We start from the raw sequence: 27,002 nt of genomic DNA on the forward strand, positions 1-27,002 counted from the left end.
TGGTTTTGAAAGTGAATCTTCGGTAATCCAATCAGTCCGCGCGGTCTGATTGTGTCGTTCTTCTTCTGGTGCATTTTCAGGGTCCCCGGGGCAGTGGGACTCTACATGCACGGTCACATGACACCCAGTACTGTTTTATGTCAGAACGATGAGCGCAGCTGGCTCGTGTGTAAGTGTCCTAGAGCTGTTTATACGGACATTATTATGACCAATTGTTGTGTAAAATGGAATGAAATAGCGAGGTTTGGCCAAACCAAAAGGGTTGGCATTTGCCGTTATTCAGTCACAAACAAATGGCCATGGCTTCAGTCACTTTGATCAATTACTCGTGTAGACGTGTACGAAATAACAAGAATTGCGAAAGTCAATCGTTTTGGTGTTTCTAGTTCATCCCCAAAGAAATGCTGATAGCTTCAGTTCGTATGATCAATCACGCGTGTACACGTGTGTGAAACAGCAAGCAAATGCCCATTAGAAGCCAATGGACAAACAAATGGCCACAGCTCCAACTGCTCTGAGCAACCACGTGTGATCAACATGTATGAACTAACAAGCACTAGCAAAGGAAAGAGGTTTCCGGTCTGTGTTAGGCAGAATCATGTGCAGTGCCGTTAGGGACCACTACACACAATTAAGACTACAGGTGGCAATACAAGTTTTACCTTCGGTACGAGCCCGTACTACTATGTCAGAGTGGTAGCAGTGGCGGAGCAGCCAAGCTTATCTCAAGTGTATATGAGCAGTAGCAGCGATTACACAAAGGGATCACAATTACTGTGACTCAAGCAAACACTGACTCAAGGTTGCAGGTAGAAAAATATAAGTACATTTATTTTAAAACAATTCGTTATAAACACAACATTTCTATAAAAACTGCTATAAAAACCACACGTTAAATATACTACAACTAACCAATTCACTTTGTACAGTAAGTCTCAAGGTAAGTACCCTGTGTTGAATGAACCGGTGCTATGAACAAAACATGTTACTGTGAATACGATTGCGATCACTTTTTGACAGTTCGGTCTACTAAACAAACGCGTATCGGTGACATGAAATGCTACCGGGGCAAAAACACACTTAGCACCTGAGATACCCAGAGGGAGTTGGAGGCAAAAATCACAGGCAATATTTTGGTTAGGCAGGCAGAATCAAGAAACACTCAGAGACAGGAGGCCAAAAGCCAGGGTCGAAAGACACCAGGGCCAGTTGCCGAAGATCACACAGTCAGACAGTTCACGATTCAACGTAGCCAAAAGTACTTCGATATTGTCAATGTTCAGAAGCAAAAGTTATAAGAAGGAGGGAAGACAAGGGCAAGCCTTGAAGATGAAGAAGAAAGGGATTCCCCCAGTTTCCTCAACAGAACACAGTACCTTGTTCCCATGGTGCAGCTGGTGCCCTGGCAGTTGTTCCTGGTGGTTTCCCTCAGACCCACGATTCCTGGAGCTTCATCGAGAAGGAGGACGTCTGAAGGGGGTCTGCACCACACATGGATGAGGCCAGCAGCAGCGACACGGAATTAAAGGTGCGCTCCTTAAAAACAGGAGAGGCTCTTCAGGTGGCTATCCGGACCACTACAGCAGCATGCAGCGATTTCGACCAAGGAAGAGAATCCTCTGGCTGCGGAAGATGAGCTGGTTGACCCCACCAGGCTCAAGGGATGAAGACCTCGGACTGGATCTTCTGTGGTCGTCGAAGGGTAGATAGCTCGGGACTGCAGCAGGGCTTCACCGGGACGGGGTAGTTGCAGCAGCCGTCGTTCTCTCCGCTTCTCTTCGGTTCCTTGTAGTTCCAGTGGCGACTCTCTAACTTCTAGCCCAAGAGACCTGCCTTTTATGCGAAAAACCCCCATTCACACAGCCTGACTGTCAATCTCCCAGCAGGGGGGTTATCTGGCCAGGACAACCTCCTCAGCCAATCATGGCAAACAGCGACTTGGGTTTCCTAGGATAACCTGTGCAGGGGGTGACTACAACCCTCCCTCACATTCAGCCCACCTAGACACCCAGGCGCCTTGAGGAGGGCTTCTGAGCAGAAGCCTGCCAAAAGACAGTGAACAAAGAAGGCAAACCTGGTTTGCCGCACAAAGTAAAACACAAGAAGGACTTTAACAAAAAGAAATGGCAAATAAACCCAACCGGAGCCAAAAGAAAGACGATTTGGTCAAGCGGGTTTATGTTCGAGGCTAATATAATAGCCAAGAACAGTACCACGTTTATCTAATATAATTGCGGTAGAAAAGTTAGGGTAGATACCACTGCCACCAGCCAAGTCTAAATGTTAAAAGAGCGAAACAATGCTCTAGGAGGTACAGATAAAAAGGGATACGAGTTAACCCTTTCCAGTACTCCATGGAAGATGGGGTGTACTGGATCTGTGGTAGATTGACTAAGTAAAATATATGGTAACTTTACCCTTTTCTGGGGGACAGTAGTCGCCTCAGAAATGGAGTCGAGGGAAGTCTCAAAGACAACCCTGTGCCACGGCACTGAAGGTGCTGTGTGACACACACAAAGAAGGGGGCTACTGAAGTGGTGTACTTCAGAGTCCACACTCACAAAAACAGATGGAAACACAGAGCAAAACACAGGTAAGAGTGGGGGAAAAGCTTTCACTCTTACAAAGTGGAAAAAAATAAACTCCAGAAGTCCAGCAAAGCTGCTGGGGGACTCACTAGGTGAGGGAAATTAGCCATGAATGAGAATTCTCCCTAACAGTCTGCAGCAGCTCAATAACTACAAACAATCAGACATGTGCAAATGTATGAAACAACAAGCATTGGCAAAGGCAGTAGCTTAGTTGCTTGTAGTTGACAACCAAATGGTCCCATTTTTAATTACTACAAATAATCACACTTATGAAATCGTGTGAAACCAAAAGCACTGGCAAAGCCAAAATGGTTGGTGTGTGTACTTGTAAATTGTTGTGGCTTCAGTTACTAGGACCAAGCACTCACGTAAAAACATACACAATGATGAGCTTTGGCAAAGCCTCTACTTTGTGACCAATTACTCTGGAAACATGGTTTGAAAGAACAAGCGTTGCAAAGGTTTTGCTGTGTGTACTTTCACATGGACAAACCAAGTGGTCATGGCTTCATGTTTTGTTTCAAAAAGTGCTATGACTGGCAAAGCCTATAGTGTTTGCATAACTAGTAGTTCAGTGACAAAATTATGCTCATAGCTTTGTATCTCATTTCGTAGGACAGGGAATGGCCGCCCCCCAAAACTCTAATGTGCACCTGTGCTGTGATCACAGAAATAATAGAAAAGTTACCATTACTATCTAACTAAAAAGTACAACCTGCAACGCTGGAAATATCAATGTTAAGGTTTAGTACATTATTAAACATACAAGTAATAGTAACAGTAGCACTGACACACACAAGTATCAAACAGTGAGACCTAAACACCGGAACGCTTGGGTATCAACCAACAGGGGCGCTTGGGTATCGACCAACTGGGGCGCTTGGGTATCGAGCAAGGAGAATCGAACACTGACACAAACAAGTATCAAACAGTGAGACCTAAACACTAGACACAACATTAAAAGTCCTCCAAAATCCTTCAATTAGGAGACTGACATTTAGGATACAATGATCCTAAGGATAAATCCGCCACAACCCTAGCTAAAGAACTTGCAGACTTAGGTTTCTCCCAAGGAGTCCTCACCCCTACTCACTCCAAAGGCCGCACCCTTGACTGGGTCATGGATCACAACTGTGCATCCAACATTACCTCAAACACCGCCCTTCCTTGGACGGACCACACATGCATCGAATTCCTCATCCCCACCAACCCTAAACCTAAGACTCTCACCCACGCACCACCTGCCACAATAAGAAGTTCTAAAAAAACTCAACGCAGACAACTTGTGTCCCCACCTTAAAAGCCCCTGCCTAGCACCACCTTTCTCTCAGGACCCAAATATACCATCAGCTATATTCAATGATACTCTCACCAATGACATAAACTCTATAGCCCCACTTGAAAGCAAGAAGGAAAAAAATAATTTCACTGCAACTCTTGGTTCTTGGAAGAACTCCGAACCTTCCGAGCTCAAAAGCACGAGTCGCTTAAAAACTGGCAAACGGATCAGAGTGATCTAAATAAGAGCCTCTTCAAACAAATAGCCCTCCAATATAAAAAAGCCATCTTAGCAGCAAAATCCAACTCCTTCAATGATAGGATCTCAAAGGCCAACTCCCAAGCTAAAGAACTATTCGTAATCTTTAATGAATTAGTCACTCCTCCGGCTACCGCTGACGAGATAACTAAAGACAAAGCCTGGTGTGCCAGCATTCAGTCCGCCATGCTCAACAAAATAAAACTCCTCCAGAACAAAATACAAAACCACTGCAAAGCCCTCCCAAACCAAAAAACCAACCGCCCTACACAAGACAAGTGTAGTAATCTCTATCACGCTCAATTCTCCTTCAGAAACGTCACTGAACCTGAGGTCCTTAATCTCATCAAAAACCTCAAACCATCCCTCTGCAAAGCAGACATTTGCCCTCCCAAAATCATCAAGGAATGCGCCAATGACCTAGCACCCCTGATTACTGCCTTCATTAACGCATCTTTCCAAACAGGAACTGTCCCAGACAATCTCAAGGAAGCCTGGGTGCAGCCACTTCTAAAAAAGGCCACACTTGACCCAGCGCAACCCAACAACTACAGACCGATAACAACAGTCCTGTTCCTCCTAAAAATCCTGGACAAAGCAGCTCACATCCAGATCCAATCATACATAGAAGCTAACTCCATGCTAGGCAAAAGACAATCTGGCTTCCGTGTCGGGCATGGAACAGAATCCGCCTTATTAGACCTAAAAAATGAAATCTCACAGATCATGGACAAAGGCAAACTTGCCTTGCTCCTCCTCCTCGATCTATCAGCTGCTTTTGACCTGGTAAATCACCAAATACTCACCACCCACCTCACCCATGCAGCCCATTTCTCTAATCAAGCAGCATCTGGATCACTTCCTTCCTTGAAGGAAGAGCCATGAAGGTCTACTCCGACACAGTTAACGCAGATCGTACCACTATAAACTGCGGTGTCCCCCAAGGATCTTGTACAGCCCCCACCCTCTATAAGCTCTTCACAAAACCCCTCTTCGACCTACTTGACTCCATGGGTGTTGCATATACAAACTATGCAGACGACACTCAAGTTTTTTTACCCCTATCTGGACTCTATCACCAAGACGCCACAGCCCTTCACAACATCTATGCCATTATCCAAGCTTGGATGGCAATCAATGGCCTCTGTCTTAACGGGGAGAAGAAATTCTCATCCTCGGCCAGACAAACACATTATTGAAACTAAGCCCCCAATACAACAACTTCAACATAGACAACTCAACCATCTCCGTATCATCCTCTGTCAAGACTCTAGGTGTTCACATTGATGCAAATCTATCGATGACCAAACAAGTCAGCGCCATAACCTGGGCATTTGTCCATTAGCTATGCCGTTTGTAACCAACATTCCTCATTTTGTCAGCCCCTTTCGCTTCCCCTCCAGTAAGGTGCTGCATGAGACATTTCCTTTGTTTTGGCATAACAAGGCCGCAGATTTATTTTTACATATACATAACCACTGCAAACAGGTATTAAAAATTAGTTCCAAAAGGTGTGGCGACTGCTCCTCGTCCTGCTTCCCCCTTTACCTCCATATTGTTTGCAGGCACAACTCCCCCAAGGCCTTCGAGTCTGAGAAATCGCCTGCCCCTGCAGGTCTTTGCGGACTGGGGGAGCGCCGTTTGTTGGGGGGAAGTTGAGCCCCACTTGCTACCGCCAGACACCCCCGCCGTTTAGGAGGCTCCCAGGAGGCGCTGTCTAGAACGGGCGAAGCCCCTTCCGGTTTAGCAATGGCTCATTCGGAGTCTTAGTCTTATCCTAGGTTGCCACAACCCGCCACGCCAAAGGTGGGTTACCGCCCACCGTGGCTCCCCCCTTTTCCTATTTTGTAGTTCTAGCAGTTCTGAGTACACCTTGCTGCCCAGTGCAACTCCGTCTATCCTCCTTTGACCAGGGATTTCACTTTGCCCGTTGTGCCTGCTCTAGGGATACTTCAGTCCCCTCCTTCTTTCCGTCGTACCTTGACCTGCTCTTGCACAACCGGCTCCCGGTTTGACCACCGCTTTGAGGCCAACTGCCTCCCCTTTCCTCAAACCATCCCTTGGTAGCCCCAACTCTCTCAACCCTCCGTGCCTGCTATCCCCCTGCCCCTGCAGGTGATTCTGGGCTGAGAGAGAGCCATTTGTTCGAAGAAGCGGAGCCCTCGTTGCCACCACCCGACGCCCCTGCCGTTTTAGGCTCCCAAGAGGCTCTGGCCCGACTCCGTTTCTTGCATAGTCCAACCACCTCCTTTGTAGACACCGCTCTCTCAACCCTCCATGCCTGATACCCACCTGCCCCTGCAGGTGTTTTGGACTGAGAGAGCGCAATTTGCTCGAGGAAGCGGAGCCCTCGCTGCCCCCACCAGACGCCCCTGCCGTTTTAGGCTCCCAAGAGGCGCCGGTCCGACTCCGCTCCTTGCCCAACCGTCTCCTTCGTGGACACAACTCTCTGCACCCTCCGTGCCTGATACCACCTTGCCCCTGCAGATGTTTTTGGGCTGAGAGGGTGCCATTTGTTCGAGGAAGAGGAGCCCTCGTTGCCACCACCAGACGCCCCTGTTCTTTCAGGCTCCCCAGGGGGGCTGGTCCGACTCCGTTCCTTGCCTTCTCCAACCATCTCCTTCGTAGACACGACTCTCTCAACCCTCCGTGCCTGATACCACCTTGCCCTGCAGATGTTTTTGGGCTGAGAGAACACCATTTGTTCGAGGAAGCGGAGTCCTCGTTGCCACACCAGACACCCCTGCCTGTATTTGAACAGAAAACAATTTGTTATCCACCCAATGCAGACATGAGGCATACTGTGGACACTTGTAGGCTGTGTCCCAAAAGCATTGCCTCGTGGATAGGTACCTTCCCTCATACATAAATGCCTTTGTCAGCTGAGTGAATAATTGACCACCCTGTCATCTCCGGGAAATCTTGATTGGTGCAATCGCTACCTGTCCGTATGGATCATCTCCCCCAAGGAATGCCTCCCGGAAAAACCTTTCGAATGGCTCCTGCAAACCAACCAGCCTATTATCCCTCGACCTTCCTCATAACTACTAAGTACTCCCATATCTAAACAACTTCAGGCCATGCTACAGCCTTCTGCCGAATTGCATTCTGGTATTTGTAGTCTCGTTATCCAGAAGTGGGGCTTATTTGTATCCATACAACCTATACTATTAGCCATAATTTTATTATGCACCCGCCATGTTTCCGCTAATCTTTCAGTAATTGTGCCTCTTAAAAGAATGTTAAGTCCCGTGGCACGCTATCCTGTCCTAAAGACGTAGAAACCCACTTTAAGAAACCTTTACTCGGTCCAGATGCACCCTAACATTTTTCTTGGATGTTGCATAAAAGTCCAGACACGCGAGTTCCGCACGTTGCTGTGCTATGGCAAATGTACTTAACTATTCACCTCCCGCGGGAGGGACCAGTGACTCACTACGCGCAGCAGTGCCCCCCCCACGCAACAGTACCCGGGGCTGTCCCCCCAATTGCCTGGCCCTATGCCCCCCTGCCGTAAAGCCAAGGCGATCAACCCAGGAGATATACCCGCACCCATCTCTCAAACCCAACAGTTATGGTCTGTGTATACGCCTAAGGGATACGCCAGGCACAATCCCCTGGCCATGCACCCTTCTTGCACCTGTTACCATCGATGGCTAGTAAATACCACAATATTCCATGGCCATGTGCGTACACCTGTTACCCTCAATGTACAGTAATACCACGGGAAACCATATCCCATGGCCATGCACTTACACCATGTTTGCGCCTACTAACATCAATGGTCAGAAAATCCCTATTCGTAGAAAGTATTCCCTATTATTCGTGTGGACATTACTGGAAACCAACTCTGATTACTTTTGTTTTTTGGAAAAACCAATCCCATGCCTGTGTAATGAAAGAAAATGTCTTCACTGTAAAGCCGCCATTTTTCCATTTCCAAAACAATAGAGAGCACCTTGACCAGTGCGTCGCAGCTGCATGAAATCCGCCTTACTTAGAAATGCACATGGCAAATGCCTAAACGCATTCTGGGACTTAGTCTTGCAGGTATACAGGGCACTAAACCCCGGCCAGGGGCATGACTGCGTCTGGCATAAATTAATTTACCGAATAAAAGCCAATCAGATACCAATCCTGTGCCCAACTACCATTCCCATAATGCACCAAAATGGGCTCAAAACCTTAAACGCAACCCTAAACACGGCCACTGACCCCATTTCATTTCAGCCCGCAAGTATTGCAGCAGTTCTTTAAAGCTGTGCCCGTACCTGGATCTCACTTGTTAAGGCACAACATTGCCACACCAACCTTAGGGGTTATCCGTTCCTTATGCAATCACGGCCTCCAACCATACCAGCGAACACTGCGCTTACACCATACTGTGCATTGCCCATTGACCCTAAGTGAACCCTCGTAAGTGAAAAGCTCGCCCTGTTTCGTCCCAAATGCACATCACACCTGCTTATACCGCTGTAAGTAGCGAACTGACCAGTTATATTACAACCCCAGTATCTTTGTTGATCCCCTGAGCTACAGAAACATGGGGGGAGAGGCCACCCCTACACGCAAAATCGCGCCTTAAAAACACTAGCGTACCGGTGCGTTACAACTGGCCTATCATAAAATTCCCCCGCACTTTGCTATTACGTCCCTGCTATACTTCTTAGCCCACCTTTGTGCCCATGTCGCACCATCATGCAATCCAGTCCTACCATCTTGCCTCGTGGTGCTCCGACACCCGACACCAGAGTCCAGCCATAATGCTTAATAACAACATTTTATCCCCGCTGCCTCGTGATGCACCCCCTAACGTTGGAAAGAGGCATGCCATAATCCTTGTAGCGCAACTGGGTGCTACCTGCCTCGTGGCGCTCCCACACCTAATGTAAGGCGTCATTCAATACTGTTTATAGTGCCCTTTTGTAGTCCCTGCCCAGAGGCCTCCCCCATCCCTTGGGAAGAGTCGTATCTGCTTGTCCCGCCGTTGCAAACGTCAGATCTTTCCTTTTCGTACCGACAGTTTAAATAGCTCCCAAGGAGGCGTTTGACAGTAACATGTGTCGTAAATTGTGCAATTTAACGACTACCGTACAGTAACTGGTCAAAACTGCTAGGCGCACAGTGAAGTAACACACCATAGTAGCTTCTACGCATTGTCACTTTCGTGACGCCCCTCCCGTGCCTGCAATACTAAACCAGTTGACCACAACTACTACTGCCCGCACAACCGCAATGGAAGAATTCTTGCCCGCCTTTCTCGAACATCTTAATAATTGTGTATGAACTATGTTAGGTTACTCATACCGTGTTTAATACCCAGAGGCTTCTATGCGCGGAACGAACCTGGAGTGCTTTGTACCGTCATGCTCCCAAGGTGAGCACGTTACCCCTTGAGCTATCCTCCTCCTTATAAAGTAAGAATGCCGCCTTAAAAACCAAATTGCCCCGAACTACCGCCGGTTTAGGAGAACAGTTTCTTATCCATTAGGCCACCGGGACCACTCACGTGTGACAACCCACCCAGTGCTGTGCTAACAGAAACCACCCGCCTGATCTGTGTGTTGCGGACAACCTCAGCTCCCAACTTCAACTTTCCCCAAAATGTGTCACCTGGGTGGGCATTAGATCGGTACCCACGTCCGACCCCTAAGGTGCCATATGTAATTTACTCCGCAAGTTCTGCTGCAGCGCTTATTAATGTGCGAAATCGGACCACTACTCCCACAATTATTCCCTAGTTGTATACTCCTACTTAGTTCCACAACGATTGCCCTAACGCAGCTTCGCCCGACTGAGCTGTTGGACTGGACACCCTGCATCAAAAGCACCTAAAACCTTAAACCCCTGCAGCAATTCCCATAAGATCGACCGCCGACCAGCTCCCTTATTGTCGTTTAATACGAGCGTGTACCCCGAGGAGACAGAGACCCCGGAGTGACGTAGACCCAGCGCGGAGATGTCATGACCCAAAACCAAGCCCGAGTAACATTTAGGTTTGCTGTGTTGCAGCACAAAAGTCAATCGGGCTCGCCGCCACACGACCCCACTAGGACCCACATAATGAAGAGGCCATCCAAACCGCTGACGCTGCACCTGGAAACATAACAATGGGTAGCTCGAGTAATGAGGGCAGCCTGCTTCTGCTCTATGTGCCCGCGAAGAAAACAGATACTTTACGACGCGTTTCTTCTCGAGTGGATGTTCCCATTGCCAAACGTTTCTAAAATTCCAGCCCTTTTCCTCTGAACACAGGAACACTTTTTTGATTTATCTCAGTAGCACAGGGGTTGTGAACTGAGGAGACCGATCGTCACGGAATTAACCCCATATGCGCCCGCCGCCGCTTCAAAAACGCTAAAACTTAAACCCCTGCAGCAACCCACCTAACCTCGATCGCCGACCCGCTCCCTTATTCTCCTATTAATACAGAGAGCGCACCCAGCTACTTCTGAAGCGACAACAGCGCATATATGGCGCTATATCCACCCCGATCCTTACCCGACGCATACTCCTTGCTGGAACACCATCCACTCCTTCACTGGAAATCTCCTTGCTGGAACACCATCCACTCCTTCACTGGAAATCGCCCCAACATCGCCACTCTTCGTCTTTCTGGGTCGAAAAAAGCACTCCTGCAGCCACAGCATCGCGGGATCACAGACTCACAAACAGCAACAAATCCAAAACGAAGTCCTCCACTTTTGGCGGGCGCCAGGCTGCTGGGAGAGCTGCAAGTGCCCCTGCGCCGGGCGCCCGCCGCTTTTATGTCCCAAGCCCCGCCTCCTTCCTTTGTTGCCCTTCGCGGGCTTTCCCGGGCTCTTGGCGCCCTCTCCTCTGGCTCCTTTGCCGCCCTCTCCCCTGCCCCTGGGGGGGAGGGGCAAGAGAGCGTCCAGGAGGAAGGCCCCTGCCCCGGTTATCGGGGTGCCTCCTTCACTTGCTGCGCTCTCCGTTCGTCACCTTCATAGCCTCTGCATCAGCGTTCAGCACCAAACTCATCAATGCCATTAAACCCTACTTATCCACCCCCAACCGCTGGGCCATAGCTAGAACAACTATAGGAGCCAAACTCGATTATTGCAACGGCCTTCTAGCTGGCACCTCCGCCAAAAACATTCACAGACTACAAACCACACAAAACAATGCCCTCAGAGCTGCCATGAGCATCCCTAGAAGAGACCATATATCCCACGCCAGACGTGAAGCACGGTGGCTCCAGGTCAAAGACGTATTACTCTGTAAATCCTCACCATCACTCACAGATGCATCAACAAAACCGCTCCAGCATACCTATCTGAAGCAATATCAAGGACCACATCCACTCGCCCCACCAGAGCTCAGTACACCAACCAGCTACACATACCACGCATAAAGAGAGCCACAGCGGGAGGTCTAGGCTTCTCCTATATTGCACCAAAACTCTGGAACTCACTCCCTGCCACCCTTAGAGCTGAAACTTCCATCTCTGTCTTCTGCAACAACCTCAAGGCCACTCTCCTCAACTAGCAGGTGGAGGACTGCCTCCTCCACCCACTTCTGCCATGTGTATTGTAATATAACACAACTGTAATATAACTATATTGTATATATACTGCTAATGACCATGTAACTAAGTAACTAAGCTTTGTACTGTAACAAGTGCCACAATGTCCTCGGGCTGTTGTGCGCTATATAAATACGAATAAAACAAACAAATAAACAAATGCTTGGGTATCGACCAACTAGGACGATTGGGTATTGGGCATGGGAGAATCGAGCACTGACACACACAAGTATCAAACAGTGAGACCTAAACACTAGAACGCTTGGGTATCGAGCAACTGGGGCGCTGGGTATAGAGCAAGGTGAATCGAGCACCAACACACACAAGTATCAGAGGGCAACACATTCCACATCCAAGTGTCCAACAATGCAGCAGAATCCGTCGCCCACGTAGGCATCAGTGAAGGAGACCCATGCCCTGGGCGCTGGCACACGGCGCATCATGCAATGACATGCATACACTACATGGCTCTGACATGGCTGCCACTGGGGCCGTATTTCTTGTGTGGCTTCTTAATGAGATCAGCTGCATTCTCCATCTGCTCTTTACACCATTTTCTCTTTTTAGGGTGAACAAGGAGACGATGGTGATATTGGCCCAGCCGGGATGTCTGGAAAAAGGGGGATCACGGGCGTGGCCGGACTCCCCGGAGCTCAGGGATCCCCTGGAATCAGGGTAAGCACTCTCTCATGTCTACAGAAAGGCATCTGCAGCCTGGAATGAATTCAATGCATCATTTTATTTCTATGAGAAAAGTTAGTATTTTACAAAAAAAACACACACTTTCAAATCCTAACTCTGATCTTTGCAAATTCTCAGTTAAAACCGTGAGCTCAAAGGCTTTTCCTACACATCAGAAATTAGAAAGGGTCCCTTCTGGAAAGACAAGGGCCCCAGCATGAAGAAGCAAAAGAGCCACACTCAGCAGGCGCAGGAACTCTGTAGACTTCAGGATTGGCCAGACATATCCCATCTCTGCCCTCCTTAGAAAAGTAGCTCCTGCACCCAGGGATGGTCACTTGACTCTCCGAAAGCCAATCCCAGCTTTTGCCATGATACATATCTGTGCGCTGGCCTAGGCACTTTACTCAGTAATCCATGCGCTCGCCAAGGCGCTTTACTCAGTAATACATACGCTCACCTATGCGCTTTACACAGTAATCCATGCGCTTGCCTAGGCGCTTTAATCAGTAATCCATGCGCTCGCTTAGGCGCTTTATTTAGTAATCTGTGCGCTGGCCTAGGCGCTTTTTTCAGTAATCTGTGCGCTCACCAAGGTGCTTTACTCAGTAATACATACGCTTGCCTATGCGCTTTACTCAGTAATCCATGCGCTCGCCAAGGTGCTTTACTCAGTAATACATACGCTTGCCTATGCGCTTTACTCAGTAATCCATGCGCTCGCCAAGGTGCTTTACTCAGTAATACATGCGCTCACCTAGGCGCTTTATTTAGTAATCTGTGCGCTGGCCTAGGCGCTTTATTCAGTAATCCGTGCGCTCACCAAGGTGCTTTACTCAGTAATCCATGCGCTCGCCAAGGCGCTTCACTCAGTAATACATACGCTTGCCTAGGCGCTTTATTCAGTAATCCATGCGCTCGCCTAGGCGCTTTATCTAGTAATCTGTGCGCTGGCCTACGCGCTTTATTTAGTAATCTGTGCGCTCGCCAAGGCGCTTTACTCAGTAATACATACGCTTGCGTATGCGCTTTACTCAGTAATCCATGCGCTCGCCTAGGCGCTTTATTCAGTAATCCATGCGCTCACCTAGGCGCTTTATTCAGTAATCAATGCGCTCGCCAAGGCGCTTTACTCAGTAATGCATAAGCTTGCCTATGCGCTTTACTCAGTAATCCATGCGCTCGCCTAGGCGCTTTATTCAGTAATCCATGCGCTCGCCTAGGCGCTTTATTCAGTGATCCATGCGCTCGCCTAGGCGCTTTATTCAGTAATCCATGCGCTCACCAAGGTGCTTTACTCAGTAATCCATGCGCTCGCCAAGGCGCTTTACTCAGTAATGCATAAGCTTGCCTATGCGCTTTACTCAGTAATCCATGCGCTCGCCTAGGCGCTTTATTCAGTAATCCATGCGCTCGCCTAGGCGCTTTATTCAGTGATCCATGCGCTCGCCTAGGCGCTTTATTCAGTAATCCATGCGCTCGCCTAGGCGCTTTATTCAGTGATCCATGCGCTCGCCTAGGCGCTTTATTCAGTAATCCGTGCGCTCACCAAGGTGCTTTACTCAGTAATCCATGCGCTCGCCAAGGCGCTTTACTCAGTAATGCATAAACTTGCCTATGCGCTTTACTCAGTAATCCATGCGCTCGCCTAGGCGCTTTATTCAGTAATCCATGCGCTCGCCTAGGCGCTTTATTGAGTAATCTGTGCGCTCGCCAAGGCGCTTTACTCAGTAATATGTTCGCTCGCCTAGGCGCTTTACTCAGTAATACATGCGCTCGCCTAGGCGCTTTACTCAGTAATTCGTGCCCTTGCCAAGGCGCTATACTCAGTAATCCATGTGCTCTCTTCCGTGCAGGCCTGAGAAGGTCTTTCCTCAGTCTCTAGGGGCCGTTTCTCAAAGAGTGATTCTACATGTGCTCATGAAGAAGCCTCAACGATTCAACATAAAGGAGCAGGATTTACAGGAATAGAGAGAGACCATCAGCTACACCTGAGACCACAGGCTACACCTGAGACCACAGGCTACACCTGAGACTGCACGCTACACCTGAGACCGTAGGCTACACCTGAGACTGCACGCTACACCTGAGACCGTAGGCTACACCTGAGACTGCACGCTACACCTGAGACCACAGGCTACACCTGAAACTGTACGCCACACCTGAGACCGCAGCACCTGAGACTGCACGCTACACCCGAGACCGCAGGCTACACCTGAGCCTGCACACTACACCTGAGACTGCAGGCTACACCTGGGACCACAGGCTACACCTGAGACTGCACGCTACACCTGAGACTGCACACTACACCTGAGACCGCAGACTACACCTGAGACTGCACGCTACACCTGATACCGTAGGCTACACCTGAGACCGTAGGCTACACCTGAGACCGCAGGCTACACCTGAGACCACAGGCTACACCTGAGACTGCACGCTACACCTGAGACCGTAGGCTACACCTGAGACTGCACGCTACACCTGAGACCGCAGGCTACACCTGAGACTGCACGCTACACCTGAGACCACAGGCTACACCTGAGACTGCACGCTACACCTGAGACTGCACGCTACACCTGAGACCGTAGGCTACACCTGAGACTGTAGGCTACACCTGAGACCGCAGGCTACACCTGAGACCACAGGCTACACCTGCGACTGCACGCTACACCTGAGACTGTACGCTACACCTGAGACCGTAGGCTACACCTGAGACTGCACGCTACACCTGAGACCGCAGGCTACACCTGAGACTGCACGCTACACCTGAGACCACAGGCTACACCTGAGACTGCACGCTACACCTGAGACTGTAGGCTACACCTGAGACTGTAGGCTACACCTGAGAACGCAGGCTACACCTGAGACTGCACGCTACACCTGAGACTGCACGCTACACCTGAGACCGCACACTACACCTGAGACTGCACGCTACACCTGAGACCACAGGCTACACCTGAGACTGCACGCTAAACCTGAGACGTAGGCTACACCTGAGACTGTAGGCTACACCTGAGACCACAGGCTACACCTGAGACCAGAGGCTACACCTGCGACTGCACTCTACACCTGAGACTGCACGCTACACCTGAGACCGCAGACTACACCTGAGACTGCACGATACACCTGAGACCACAGGCTACACCTGAGACTGCACGCTACACCTGAGACCGTAGGCAACAACTGAGACTGTAGGCTACACCTGAGACCGCAGGCTACACCTGAGACCGCAGGCTACACCTGAGACTGCACGCTACACCTGAGACCGCAGGCTACACCTGAGACTGCACGCTACACCTGAGACCGTAGGCTACACCTAAGACTGTAGGCTACACCTGAGACCGCAGGCTACACCTGCGACTGCACGCTACACCTGAGACTGCACGCTACACCTGAGACTGCACGCTACACCTGAGACCGTAGGCTACACCTGAGACTGCAAGCTACACCTGCGACCGCAGGCTACACCTGAGACTGCTCGCTACACCTGAGACCCCAGGCTACACCTGAGACTGCACGCTACACCTGAGACCATAGGCTACACCTGAGACTGTAGGCTACACCTGAGACCGCAGGCTACACCTGAGACTGCAGGCTACACCTGAGACTGCACGCTACACCTGAGACTGCACGCTACACCTGAGACCGCAGACTACACCTCAGACTGCACGCTACACCTGAGACCACAGGCTACACCTGAGACTGCACGCTACACCTGAGACCGTAGGCTACACCTGAGACTGTAGGCTACACCTGAGACTGCACGCTACACCTGAGACCGTAGGCTACACCTGAGACTGTAGGCTAAACCTGAGACCGCAGGCTACACCTGCGACTGCACGCTACACCTGAGACTGCACGCTACACCTGAGACCGTAGGCTACACCTGAGACTGCATGCTACACCTGCGACCGCAGGCTACACCTGAGACTGCACGCTACACCTGAGACCACAGGCTACACCTGAGAGACCACAGGCTACACCTGAGACTGCACGCTACACCTGAGACCGTAGGCTACACCTGAGACTGTAGGCTACACCTGAGACCGCAGGCTACACCTGAGACCGCAGGCTACACCTGAGACTGCACGCTACACCTGAGACTGCACGCTACACCTGAGACCGCAGGCTACACCTGAGACCGCAGGCTACACCTGAGACTGCATGCTACACCTGAGACTGCATGCTACACCTGAGACCGCAGGCTACACCTGAGACCGCAGGCTACACCTGAGACTGCACGCTACACCTGAGACCACAGGCTACACCTGAGACTGCACGCTACACCTGAGACGGCAGGCTACACCTGAGACTGCACGCTACACCTGAGACCACAGGCTACACCTGAGACTGAAGGCTACACCTGAGACCGTAGGCTACACCTGAGACTGTAGGCTACACCTGAGACCACAGGCTACACCTGAGACCACAGGCTACACCTGCGACTGCATGCTACACCTGAGACTGCACGCTACACCTGAGACCGCAGACTACAACTGAGACTGCACACTATACCTGAGACCACAGGCTACACCTGAGACTGCACGCTACACCTGAGACCGTAGGCTACACCGGAGACTGAAGGCTACACCTGAGACCGCAGGCTACACCTGAGACCGCAGGCTACACCTGAGACTGCACGCTACACCTGAGACCACAGGCTACACCTGAGACTGCACGCTACACCTGAGACGGCAGGCTACACCTGAGACTGCACCCTACACCTGAGACCACAGGCTACACCTGAGACTGAACGCTACACCTGAGACCGTAGGCTACACCTGAGACTGTAGGCTACACCTGAGACCACAGGCTACACCTGAGACCACAGGCTACACCTGCGACTGCATGCTACACCTGAGACTGCACGCTACACCTGAGACCATAGGCTACACCTGAGACTGTAGGCTACACCGAGACTGCACACTGTACCTGAGACTGTAGGCTACACCTGAGACTGTAGGCTACACCTGAGACTGTAGGCTACACCTGAGACCGCAGGCTACACCTGAGACCACAGGCTACACCTGCGACTGCACGCTACACCTGCGACTGCACGCTACACCTGAGACTGCACGCTACACCTGAGACCGCAGGCTACACCTGAGACTGCACGCTACACCTGAGACCACAGGCTACACCTGAGACTGCACGCTACACCTGAGACCGTAGGCTACACCTGACACCACAGGCTACACCTGAGACTGCATGCTACACCTGAGACCACAGGCTACACCTGAGACTGCACGCTACACCTGAGACCGCAGGCTACACCTGAGACTGCACGCTACACCTGAGACTGCAGGCTACACCTGAGACTGCACGCTACACCTGAGACCGCAGGCTACACCTGAGACTGCACGCTACACCTGAGACCGTAGGCTACACCTGAGACCGTAGGCTACACCTGAGACCGTAGGCTACACCTGAGACCACAGGCTACACCTGAGACTGCACGCTACACCTGAGACCGTAGGCTACACCTGAGACTGTAGGCTACACCTGAGACCGTAGGCTACACCTGAGACTGTAGGCTACACCTGAGACTGTAGGCTACTCCTGAGACCACACGCTACACCTGAGACCGTAGGCTACACCTGAGACTGTAGGCTACACCTGAGACTGTAGGCTACACCTGAGACTGTAGGCTACACCTGAGACCACAGGCTACACCTGAGACTGCACGCTAAACCTGAGACCGTAGGCTACACCTGAGACTGTAGGCTACACCTGAGACCGTAGGCTACACCTGAGACTGTAGGCTACATCTGAGACCACAGGCTACACCTGAGACTGCACGCTACACCTGAGACCGTAGGCTACACCTGAGACTGTAGGCTACACCTGAGACCGCAGGCTACACCTGAGACCACATGCTACACCTGAGACTGCACACTGCACCTGAGACTGTAGGCTACACCTAAGACCGTAGACTACACCTGATACTGCACACTACACCTGAGACTGCACACTACACCTGAGACCGTAGGCTACACCTGAGACTGCACGCTTCACCTGAGACCGTAGGCTACACCTGAGACTGTAGGCTACACCTGAGACCGCAGGCTACACCTGAGACCACACGCTACACCTGCGACTGCACGCTACACCTGAGACTGCACACTACACCTGAGACCGTAGGCTACACCTGAGACCGTAGGCTACACCTGAGACTGTAGGCTACACCTGAGACTGCACACTACACATGAGACCATAGGCTACACCTGAGACCGCAGACTACACCCGAGACCACAGTGTACACCTGAGACTGCACGCTACACCTGAGACCGTAGGCTACACCTGAGACCACAGGCTACACCTGCGACTGCACGCTACACCTGAGACTGCACACTACACCTGAGACTGCACGCTACACCTGAGACTGTAGGCTACACCTGAGACTGCACACTACACCTGAGACTGTAGGCTACACCTGAGACCGCAGGCTACACCTGAGACCACAGGCTACACCTGAGACTGCACGCTACACCTGAGACCGTAGGCTACACCTGAGACCGTAGGCTACACCTGAAACTGTAGGCTAAACCTGAGACCGCAGGCTACACCTGAGACCACAGGCTACACCTGAGACCGCACGCTACACCTGAGACCACAGGCTACACCTGAGACTGCACGCTACACCTGAGACTGCAGGCTACACCTGAGACTGCACGCTACACCTGAGACCGCAGGCTACACCTGAGACTGCACGCTACACCTGAGACCGTAGGCTACACCTGAGACCGTAGGCTACACCTGAGACCGTAGGCTACACCTGAGACCACAGGCTACACCTGAGACTGCACGCTACACCTGAGACCGTAGGCTACACCTGAGACTGTAGGCTACACCTGAGACCGTAGGCTACACCTGAGACTGTAGGCTACACCTGAGACTGTAGGCTACTCCTGAGACCACACGCTACACCTGAGACCGTAGGCTACACCTGAGACTGTAGGCTACACCTGAGACTGTAGGCTACACCTGAGACTGTAGGCTACACCTGAAACTGTAGGCTAAACCTGAGACCGCAGGCTACACCTGAGACCACAGGCTACACCTGAGACCGCACGCTACACCTGAGACCACAGGCTACACCTGAGACTGCACGCTACACCTGAGACCGTAGGCTACACCTGAGACTGTAGGCTACACCTGAGACCGTAGGCTACACCTGAGACCACAGGCTAAACCTGTGACTGCACACTACAACTGAGACTGCACGCTACACCTGAGACCGTAGGCTACACCTGAGACTGTAGGCTACACCTGAGACTGCACACTACACCTGAGACTGTAGGCTACACCTTAGACCGCAGGCTACACCTGAGACCGCAGGCTACACCTGAGACTACAGGCTACACCTGAGACTGCACGCTATACCTGAGACCGTAGGCTACACCTGAGACTGTAGGCTACACCTGAGACTGCACGCTACACCTGAGACCGTAGGCTACACCTGAGACCGTAGGCTACACCTGAGACTGTAGGCTACACCTGAGACCACAGGCTACACCTGAGACTGCATGCTACACCTGAGACCACAGGCCACACCTGAGACTGCACGCTACACCTGAGACCGTAGGCTACACCTGAGACTGTAGGCTACACCAGAGACTGCACACTACACCTGAGACTGTAGGCTACACCTGAGACCGCAGGCTACACCTGAGACTACAGGCTACACCTGAGACTGCACGCTATACCTGAGACCGTAGGCTACACCTGAGACTGTAGGCTACACCTGAGACTGCACGCTACACCTGAGACCGTAGGCTACACCTGAGACCGTAGGCTACACCTGAGACTGTAGGCTACACCTGAGACCACAGGCTACACCTGAGACTGCATGCTACACCTGAGACCACAGGCCACACCTGAGACTGCACGCTACACCTGAGACCGTATGCTACACCTGAGACCGTAGGCTACACCTGAGACCGCAGGCTACACCTGAGACCACAGGCTACACCTGTGACTGCATGCTACACCTGAGACTGCACGCTACACCTGAGACCGTAGGCTACACCGGAGACTGCACACTACACCTGAGACTGTAGGCTACACCTGGGACCGCAGACTACACCTGAGACCACAGGCTACACCTGAGACTGCATGCTACACCTGAGACCATAGCCTACACCTGAGACTGTAGGCTACACCTGAGACCGTAGGCTACACCTGAGACTGCACGCTACACCTGAGACCACAGGCTACACCTGAGACCACAGGCTACACCTGAGACTGCACGCTACACCTGAGACCGTAGGCTACACCTGAGACTGCATGCTACACCTGAGACCGTAGGCTACACCTGAGACTGCACGCTACACCTGAGACCACAGGCTACACCTGAAACTGTACGCCACACCTGAGACCGCAGCACCTGAGACTGCATGCTACACCCGAGACCGCAGGCTACACCTGAGCCTGCACACTACACCTGAGACTGCAGGCTACACCTGAGACCACAGGCTACACCTGAGACTGCACGCTACACCTGAGACTGCACACTACACCTGAGACCGCAGACTACACCTGAGACTGCACGCTACACCTGATACCGTAGGCTACACCTGAGACCGTAGGCTACACCTGAGACCGCAGGCTACACCTGAGACCACAGGCTACACCTGAGACTGCACGCTACACCTGAGACCGTAGGCTACACCTGAGACTGCACGCTACACCTGAGACCGCAGGCTACACCTGAGACTGCACGCTACACCTGAGACCACAGGCTACACCTGAGACTGCACGCTACACCTGAGACTGCACGCTACACCTGAGACCGTAGGCTACACCTGAGACTGTAGGCTACACCTGAGACCGCAGGCTACACCTGAGACCACAGGCTACACCTGCGACTGCACGCTACACCTGAGACTGTACGCTACACCTGAGACCGTAGGCTACACCTGAGACTGCACGCTACACCTGAGACCGCAGGCTACACCTGAGACTGCACGCTACACCTGAGACCACAGGCTACACCTGAGACTGCACGCTACACCTGAGACTGTAGGCTACACCTGAGACTGTAGGCTACACCTGAGACCGCAGGCTACACCTGAGACTGCACGCTACACCTGAGACTGCATGCTACACCTGAGACCGCACACTACACCTGAGACTGCACGCTACACCTGAGACCACAGGCTACACCTGAGACTGCACGCTAAACCTGAGACGTAGGCTACACCTGAGACTGTAGGCTACACCTGAGACCACAGGCTACACCTGAGACCAGAGGCTACACCTGCGACTGCACTCTACACCTGAGACTGCACGCTACACCTGAGACCGCAGACTACACCTGAGACTGCACGATACACCTGAGACCACAGGCTACACCTGAGACTGCACGCTACACCTGAGACCGTAGGCAACAACTGAGACTGTAGGCTACACCTGAGACCGCAGGCTACACCTGAGACCGCAGGCTACACCTGAGACTGTAGGCTACACCTGAGACTGCACGCTACACCTGAGACCGCAGGCTACACCTGAGACTGCACGCTACACCTGAGACCGTAGGCTACACCTAAGACTGTAGGCTACACCTGAGACCGCAGGCTACACCTGCGACTGCACGCTACACCTGAGACTGCACGCTACACCTGAGACTGCACGCTACACCTGAGACCGTAGGCTACACCTGAGACTGCAAGCTACACCTGCGACCGCAGGCTACACCTGAGACTGCTCGCTACACCTGAGACCCCAGGCTACACCTGAGACTGCACGCTACACCTGAGACCATAGGCTACACCTGAGACTGTAGGCTACACCTGAGACCGCAGGCTACACCTGAGACTGCAGGCTACACCTGAGACTGCACGCTACACCTGAGACTGCACGCTACACCTGAGACCGCAGACTACACCTCAGACTGCACGCTACACCTGAGACCACAGGCTACACCTGAGACTTCACGCTACACCTGAGACCGTAGGCTACACCTGAGACTGTAGGCTACACCTGAGACTGCACGCTACACCTGAGACCGTAGGCTACACCTGAGACTGTAGGCTAAACCTGAGACCACAGGCTACACCTGCGACTGCACGCTACACCTGAGACTGCACGCTACACCTGAGACCGTAGGCTACACCTGAGACTGCATGCTACACCTGCGACCGCAGGCTACACCTAAGACTGCACGCTACACCTGAGACCACAGGCTACACCTGAGAGACCACAGGCTACACCTGAGACTGCACGCTACACCTGAGACCGTAGGCTACACCTGAGACTGTAGGCTACACCTGAGACCGCAGGCTACACCTGAGACCGCAGGCTACACCTGAGACTGCACGCTACACCTGAGACTGCACGCTACACCTGAGACCGCAGGCTACACCTGAGACCGCAGGCTACACCTGAGACTGCACGCTACACCTGAGACTGCACGCTACACCTGAGACCGCAAGCTACACCTGAGACCGCAGGCTACACCTGAGACTGCACGCTACACCTGAGACCACAGGCTACACCTGAGACTGCACGCTACACCTGAGACGGCAGGCTACACCTGAGACTGCACGCTACACCTGAGACCACAGGCTACACCTGAGACTGAAGGCTACACCTGAGACCACAGGCTACACCTGAGACTGCACGCTACACCTGAGACCGTAGGCTACACCTGAGACTGCACGCTACACCTGAGACCGCAGGCTACACCTGAGACTGCACGCTACACCTGAGACCACAGGCTACACCTGAGACTGCACGCTACACCTGAGACTGCACGCTACACCTGAGACCGTAGGCTACACCTGAGACTGTAGGCTACACCTGAGACCGCAGGCTACACCTGAGACCACAGGCTACACCTGCGACTGCACGCTACACCTGAGACTGTACGCTACACCTGAGACCGTAGGCTACACCTGAGACTGCACGCTACACCTGAGACCGCAGGCTACACCTGAGACTGCACGCTACACCTGAGACCACAGGCTACACCTGAGACTGCACGCTACACCTGAGACTGTAGGCTACACCTGAGACTGTAGGCTACACCTGAGACCGCAGGCTACACCTGAGACTGCACGCTACACCTGAGACTGCATGCTACACCTGAGACCGCACACTACACCTGAGACTGCACGCTACACCTGAGACCACAGGCTACACCTGAGACTGCACGCTAAACCTGAGACGTAGGCTACACCTGAGACTGTAGGCTACACCTGAGACCACAGGCTACACCTGAGACCAGAGGCTACACCTGCGACTGCACTCTACACCTGAGACTGCACGCTACACCTGAGACCGCAGACTACACCTGAGACTGCACGATACACCTGAGACCACAGGCTACACCTGAGACTGCACGCTACACCTGAGACCGTAGGCAACAACTGAGACTGTAGGCTACACCTGAGACCGCAGGCTACACCTGAGACCGCAGGCTACACCTGAGACTGCAGGCTACACCTGAGACTGCACGCTACACCTGAGACCGCAGGCTACACCTGAGACTGCACGCTACACCTGAGACCGTAGGCTACACCTAAGACTGTAGGCTACACCTGAGACCGCAGGCTACACCTGCGACTGCACGCTACACCTGAGACTGCACGCTACACCTGAGACTGCACGCTACATCTGAGACCATAGGCTACACCTGAGACTGCAAGCTACACCTGCGACCGCAGGCTACACCTGAGACTGCTCGCTACACCTGAGACCCCAGGCTACACCTGAGACTGCACGCTACACCTGAGACCATAGGCTACACCTGAGACCGTAGGCTACACCTGAGACCGCAGGCTACACCTGAGACTGCAGGCTACACCTGAGACTGTACGCTACACCTGAGACTGCATGCTACACCTGCGACCGCAGGCTACACCTGAGACTGCACGCTACACCTGAGACCACAGGCTACACCTGAGAGACCACAGGCTACACCTGAGACTGCACGCTACACCTGAGACCGTAGGCTACACCTGAGACTGTAGGCTACACCTGAGACCGCAGGCTACACCTGAGACCGCAGGCTACACCTGAGACTGCACGCTACACCTGAGACTGCACGCTACACCTGAGACCGTAGGCTACACCTGAGACCGCAGGCTACACCTGAGACCGCAGGCTACACCTGAGACTGCACGCTACACCTGAGACTGCACGCTACACCTGAGACCGCAGGCTACACCTGAGACCGCAGGCTACACCTGAGACTGCACGCTACACCTGAGACCACAGGCTACACCTGAGACTGCACGCTACACCTGAGACGGCAGGCTACACCTGAGACTGCACGCTACACCTGAGACCACAGGCTACACCTGAGACTGAAGGCTACACCTGAGACCGTAGGCTACACCTGAGACTGTAGGCTACACCTGAGACCACAGGCTACACCTGAGACCACAGGCTACACCTGCGACTGCATGCTACACCTGAGACTGCACGCTACACCTGAGACCGCAGACTACAACTGAGACTGCACACTATACCTGAGACCACAGGCTACACCTGAGACTGCACGCTACACCTGAGACCGTAGGCTACACCGGAGACTGAAGGCTACACCTGAGACCGCAGGCTACACCTGAGACTGCACGCTACACCTGAGACCACAGGCTACACCTGAGACTGCACGCTACACCTGAGACGGCAGGCTACACCTGAGACTGCACCCTACACCTGAGACCACAGGCTACACCTGAGACTGAACGCTACACCTGAGACCGTAGGCTACACCTGAGACTGTAGGCTACACCTGAGACCACAGGCTACACCTGAGACCACAGGCTACACCTGCGACTGCATGCTACACCTGAGACTGCACGCTACACCTGAGACCATAGGCTACACCTGAGACTGTAGGCTACACCGAGACTGCACACTGTACCTGAGACTGTAGGCTACACCTGAGACTGTAGGCTACACCTGAGACTGTAGGCTACACCTGAGACCGCAGGCTACACCTGAGACCACAGGCTACACCTGCGACTGCACACTACACCTGCGACTGCACGCTACACCTGAGACTGCACGCTACACCTGAGACCGCAGGCTACACCTGAGACTGCACGCTACACCTGAGACCACAGGCTACACCTGAGACTGCACGCTACACCTGAGACCGTAAGCTACACCTGACACCACAGGCTACACCTGAGACTGCATGCTACACCTGAGACCACAGGCTACACCTGAGACTGCACGCTACACCTGAGACCGCAGGCTACACCTGAGACTGCACGCTACACCTGAGACTGCAGGCTACACCTGAGACTGCATGCTACACCTGAGACCGCAGGCTACACCTGAGACTGCACGCTACACCTGAGACCGTAGGCTACACCTGAGACCGTAGGCTACACCTGAGACCGTAGGCTACACCTGAGACCACAGGCTACACCTGAGACTGCACGCTACACCTGAGACCGTAGGCTACACCTGAGACTGTAGGCTACACCTGAGACCGTAGGCTACACCTGAGACTGTAGGCTACACCTGAGACTGTAGGCTACTCCTGAGACCACACGCTACACCTGAGACCGTAGGCTACACCTGAGACTGTAGGCTACACCTGAGACTGTAGGCTACACCTGAGACTGTAGGCTACACCTGAGACCACAGGCTACACCTGAGACTGCACGCTACACCTGAGACCATAGGCTACACCTGAGACTGTAGGCTACACCTGAGACCGTAGGCTACACCTGAGACCGCAGGCTACACCTGAGACTGCACGCTACACCTGAGACCGTAGGCTACACCTAAGACTGTAGGCTACACCTGAGACCGCAGGCTACACCTGCGACTGCACGCTACACCTGAGACTGCACGCTACACCTGAGACTGCACGCTACACCTGAGACCGTAGGCTACACCTGAGACTGCAAGCTACACCTGCGACCGCAGGCTACACCTGAGACTGCTCGCTACACCTGAGACCCCAGGCTACACCTGAGACTGCACGCTACACCTGAGACCATAGGCTACACCTGAGACTGTAGGCTACACCTGAGACCGCAGGCTACACCTGAGACTGCAGGCTACACCTGAGACTGCACGCTACACCTGAGACTGCACGCTACACCTGAGACCGCAGACTACACCTCAGACTGCACGCTACACCTGAGACCACAGGCTACACCTGAGACTTCACGCTACACCTGAGACCGTAGGCTACACCTGAGACTGTAGGCTACACCTGAGACTGCACGCTACACCTGAGACCGTAGGCTACACCTGAGACTGTAGGCTAAACCTGAGACCACAGGCTACACCTGCGACTGCACGCTACACCTGAGACTGCACGCTACACCTGAGACCGTAGGCTACACCTGAGACTGCATGCTACACCTGCGACCGCAGGCTACACCTAAGACTGCACGCTACACCTGAGACCACAGGCTACACCTGAGAGACCACAGGCTACACCTGAGACTGCACGCTACACCTGAGACCATAGGCTACACCTGAGACTGTAGGCTACACCTGAGACCGCAGGCTACACCTGAGACCGCAGGCTACACCTGAGACTGCACGCTACACCTGAGACTGCACGCTACACCTGAGACCGCAGGCTACACCTGAGACCGCAGGCTACACCTGAGACTGCACGCTACACCTGAGACTGCACGCTACACCTGAGACCGCAAGCTACACCTGAGACCGC

At 52.7% G+C, this 27,002-nt stretch overlaps 1 protein-coding gene across 2 annotated transcripts in view; it reads left to right on the top strand.

Annotated features, from left to right (window-relative positions):
- COL27A1 (collagen type XXVII alpha 1 chain) overlaps positions 1-27,002 on the top strand; it is a 1,990,256-nt gene that overhangs the window by 1,706,966 nt on the left and 256,288 nt on the right. For both annotated transcript variants that reach the window (XM_069609095.1, XM_069609096.1), the window contains exon 48: positions 12,239-12,346. In XM_069609095.1, the coding sequence (XP_069465196.1) occupies positions 12,239-12,346 (108 nt within the window). The remainder of the gene's footprint in view (positions 1-12,238; positions 12,347-27,002) is intronic.

Source organism: Ambystoma mexicanum, chromosome 8, assembly GCF_040938575.1.
Source record: "Ambystoma mexicanum isolate Mex_15411 chromosome 8, UKY_AmexF1_1, whole genome shotgun sequence".
Classification (NCBI taxonomy): Eukaryota; Metazoa; Chordata; class Amphibia; order Caudata; family Ambystomatidae; genus Ambystoma; species Ambystoma mexicanum.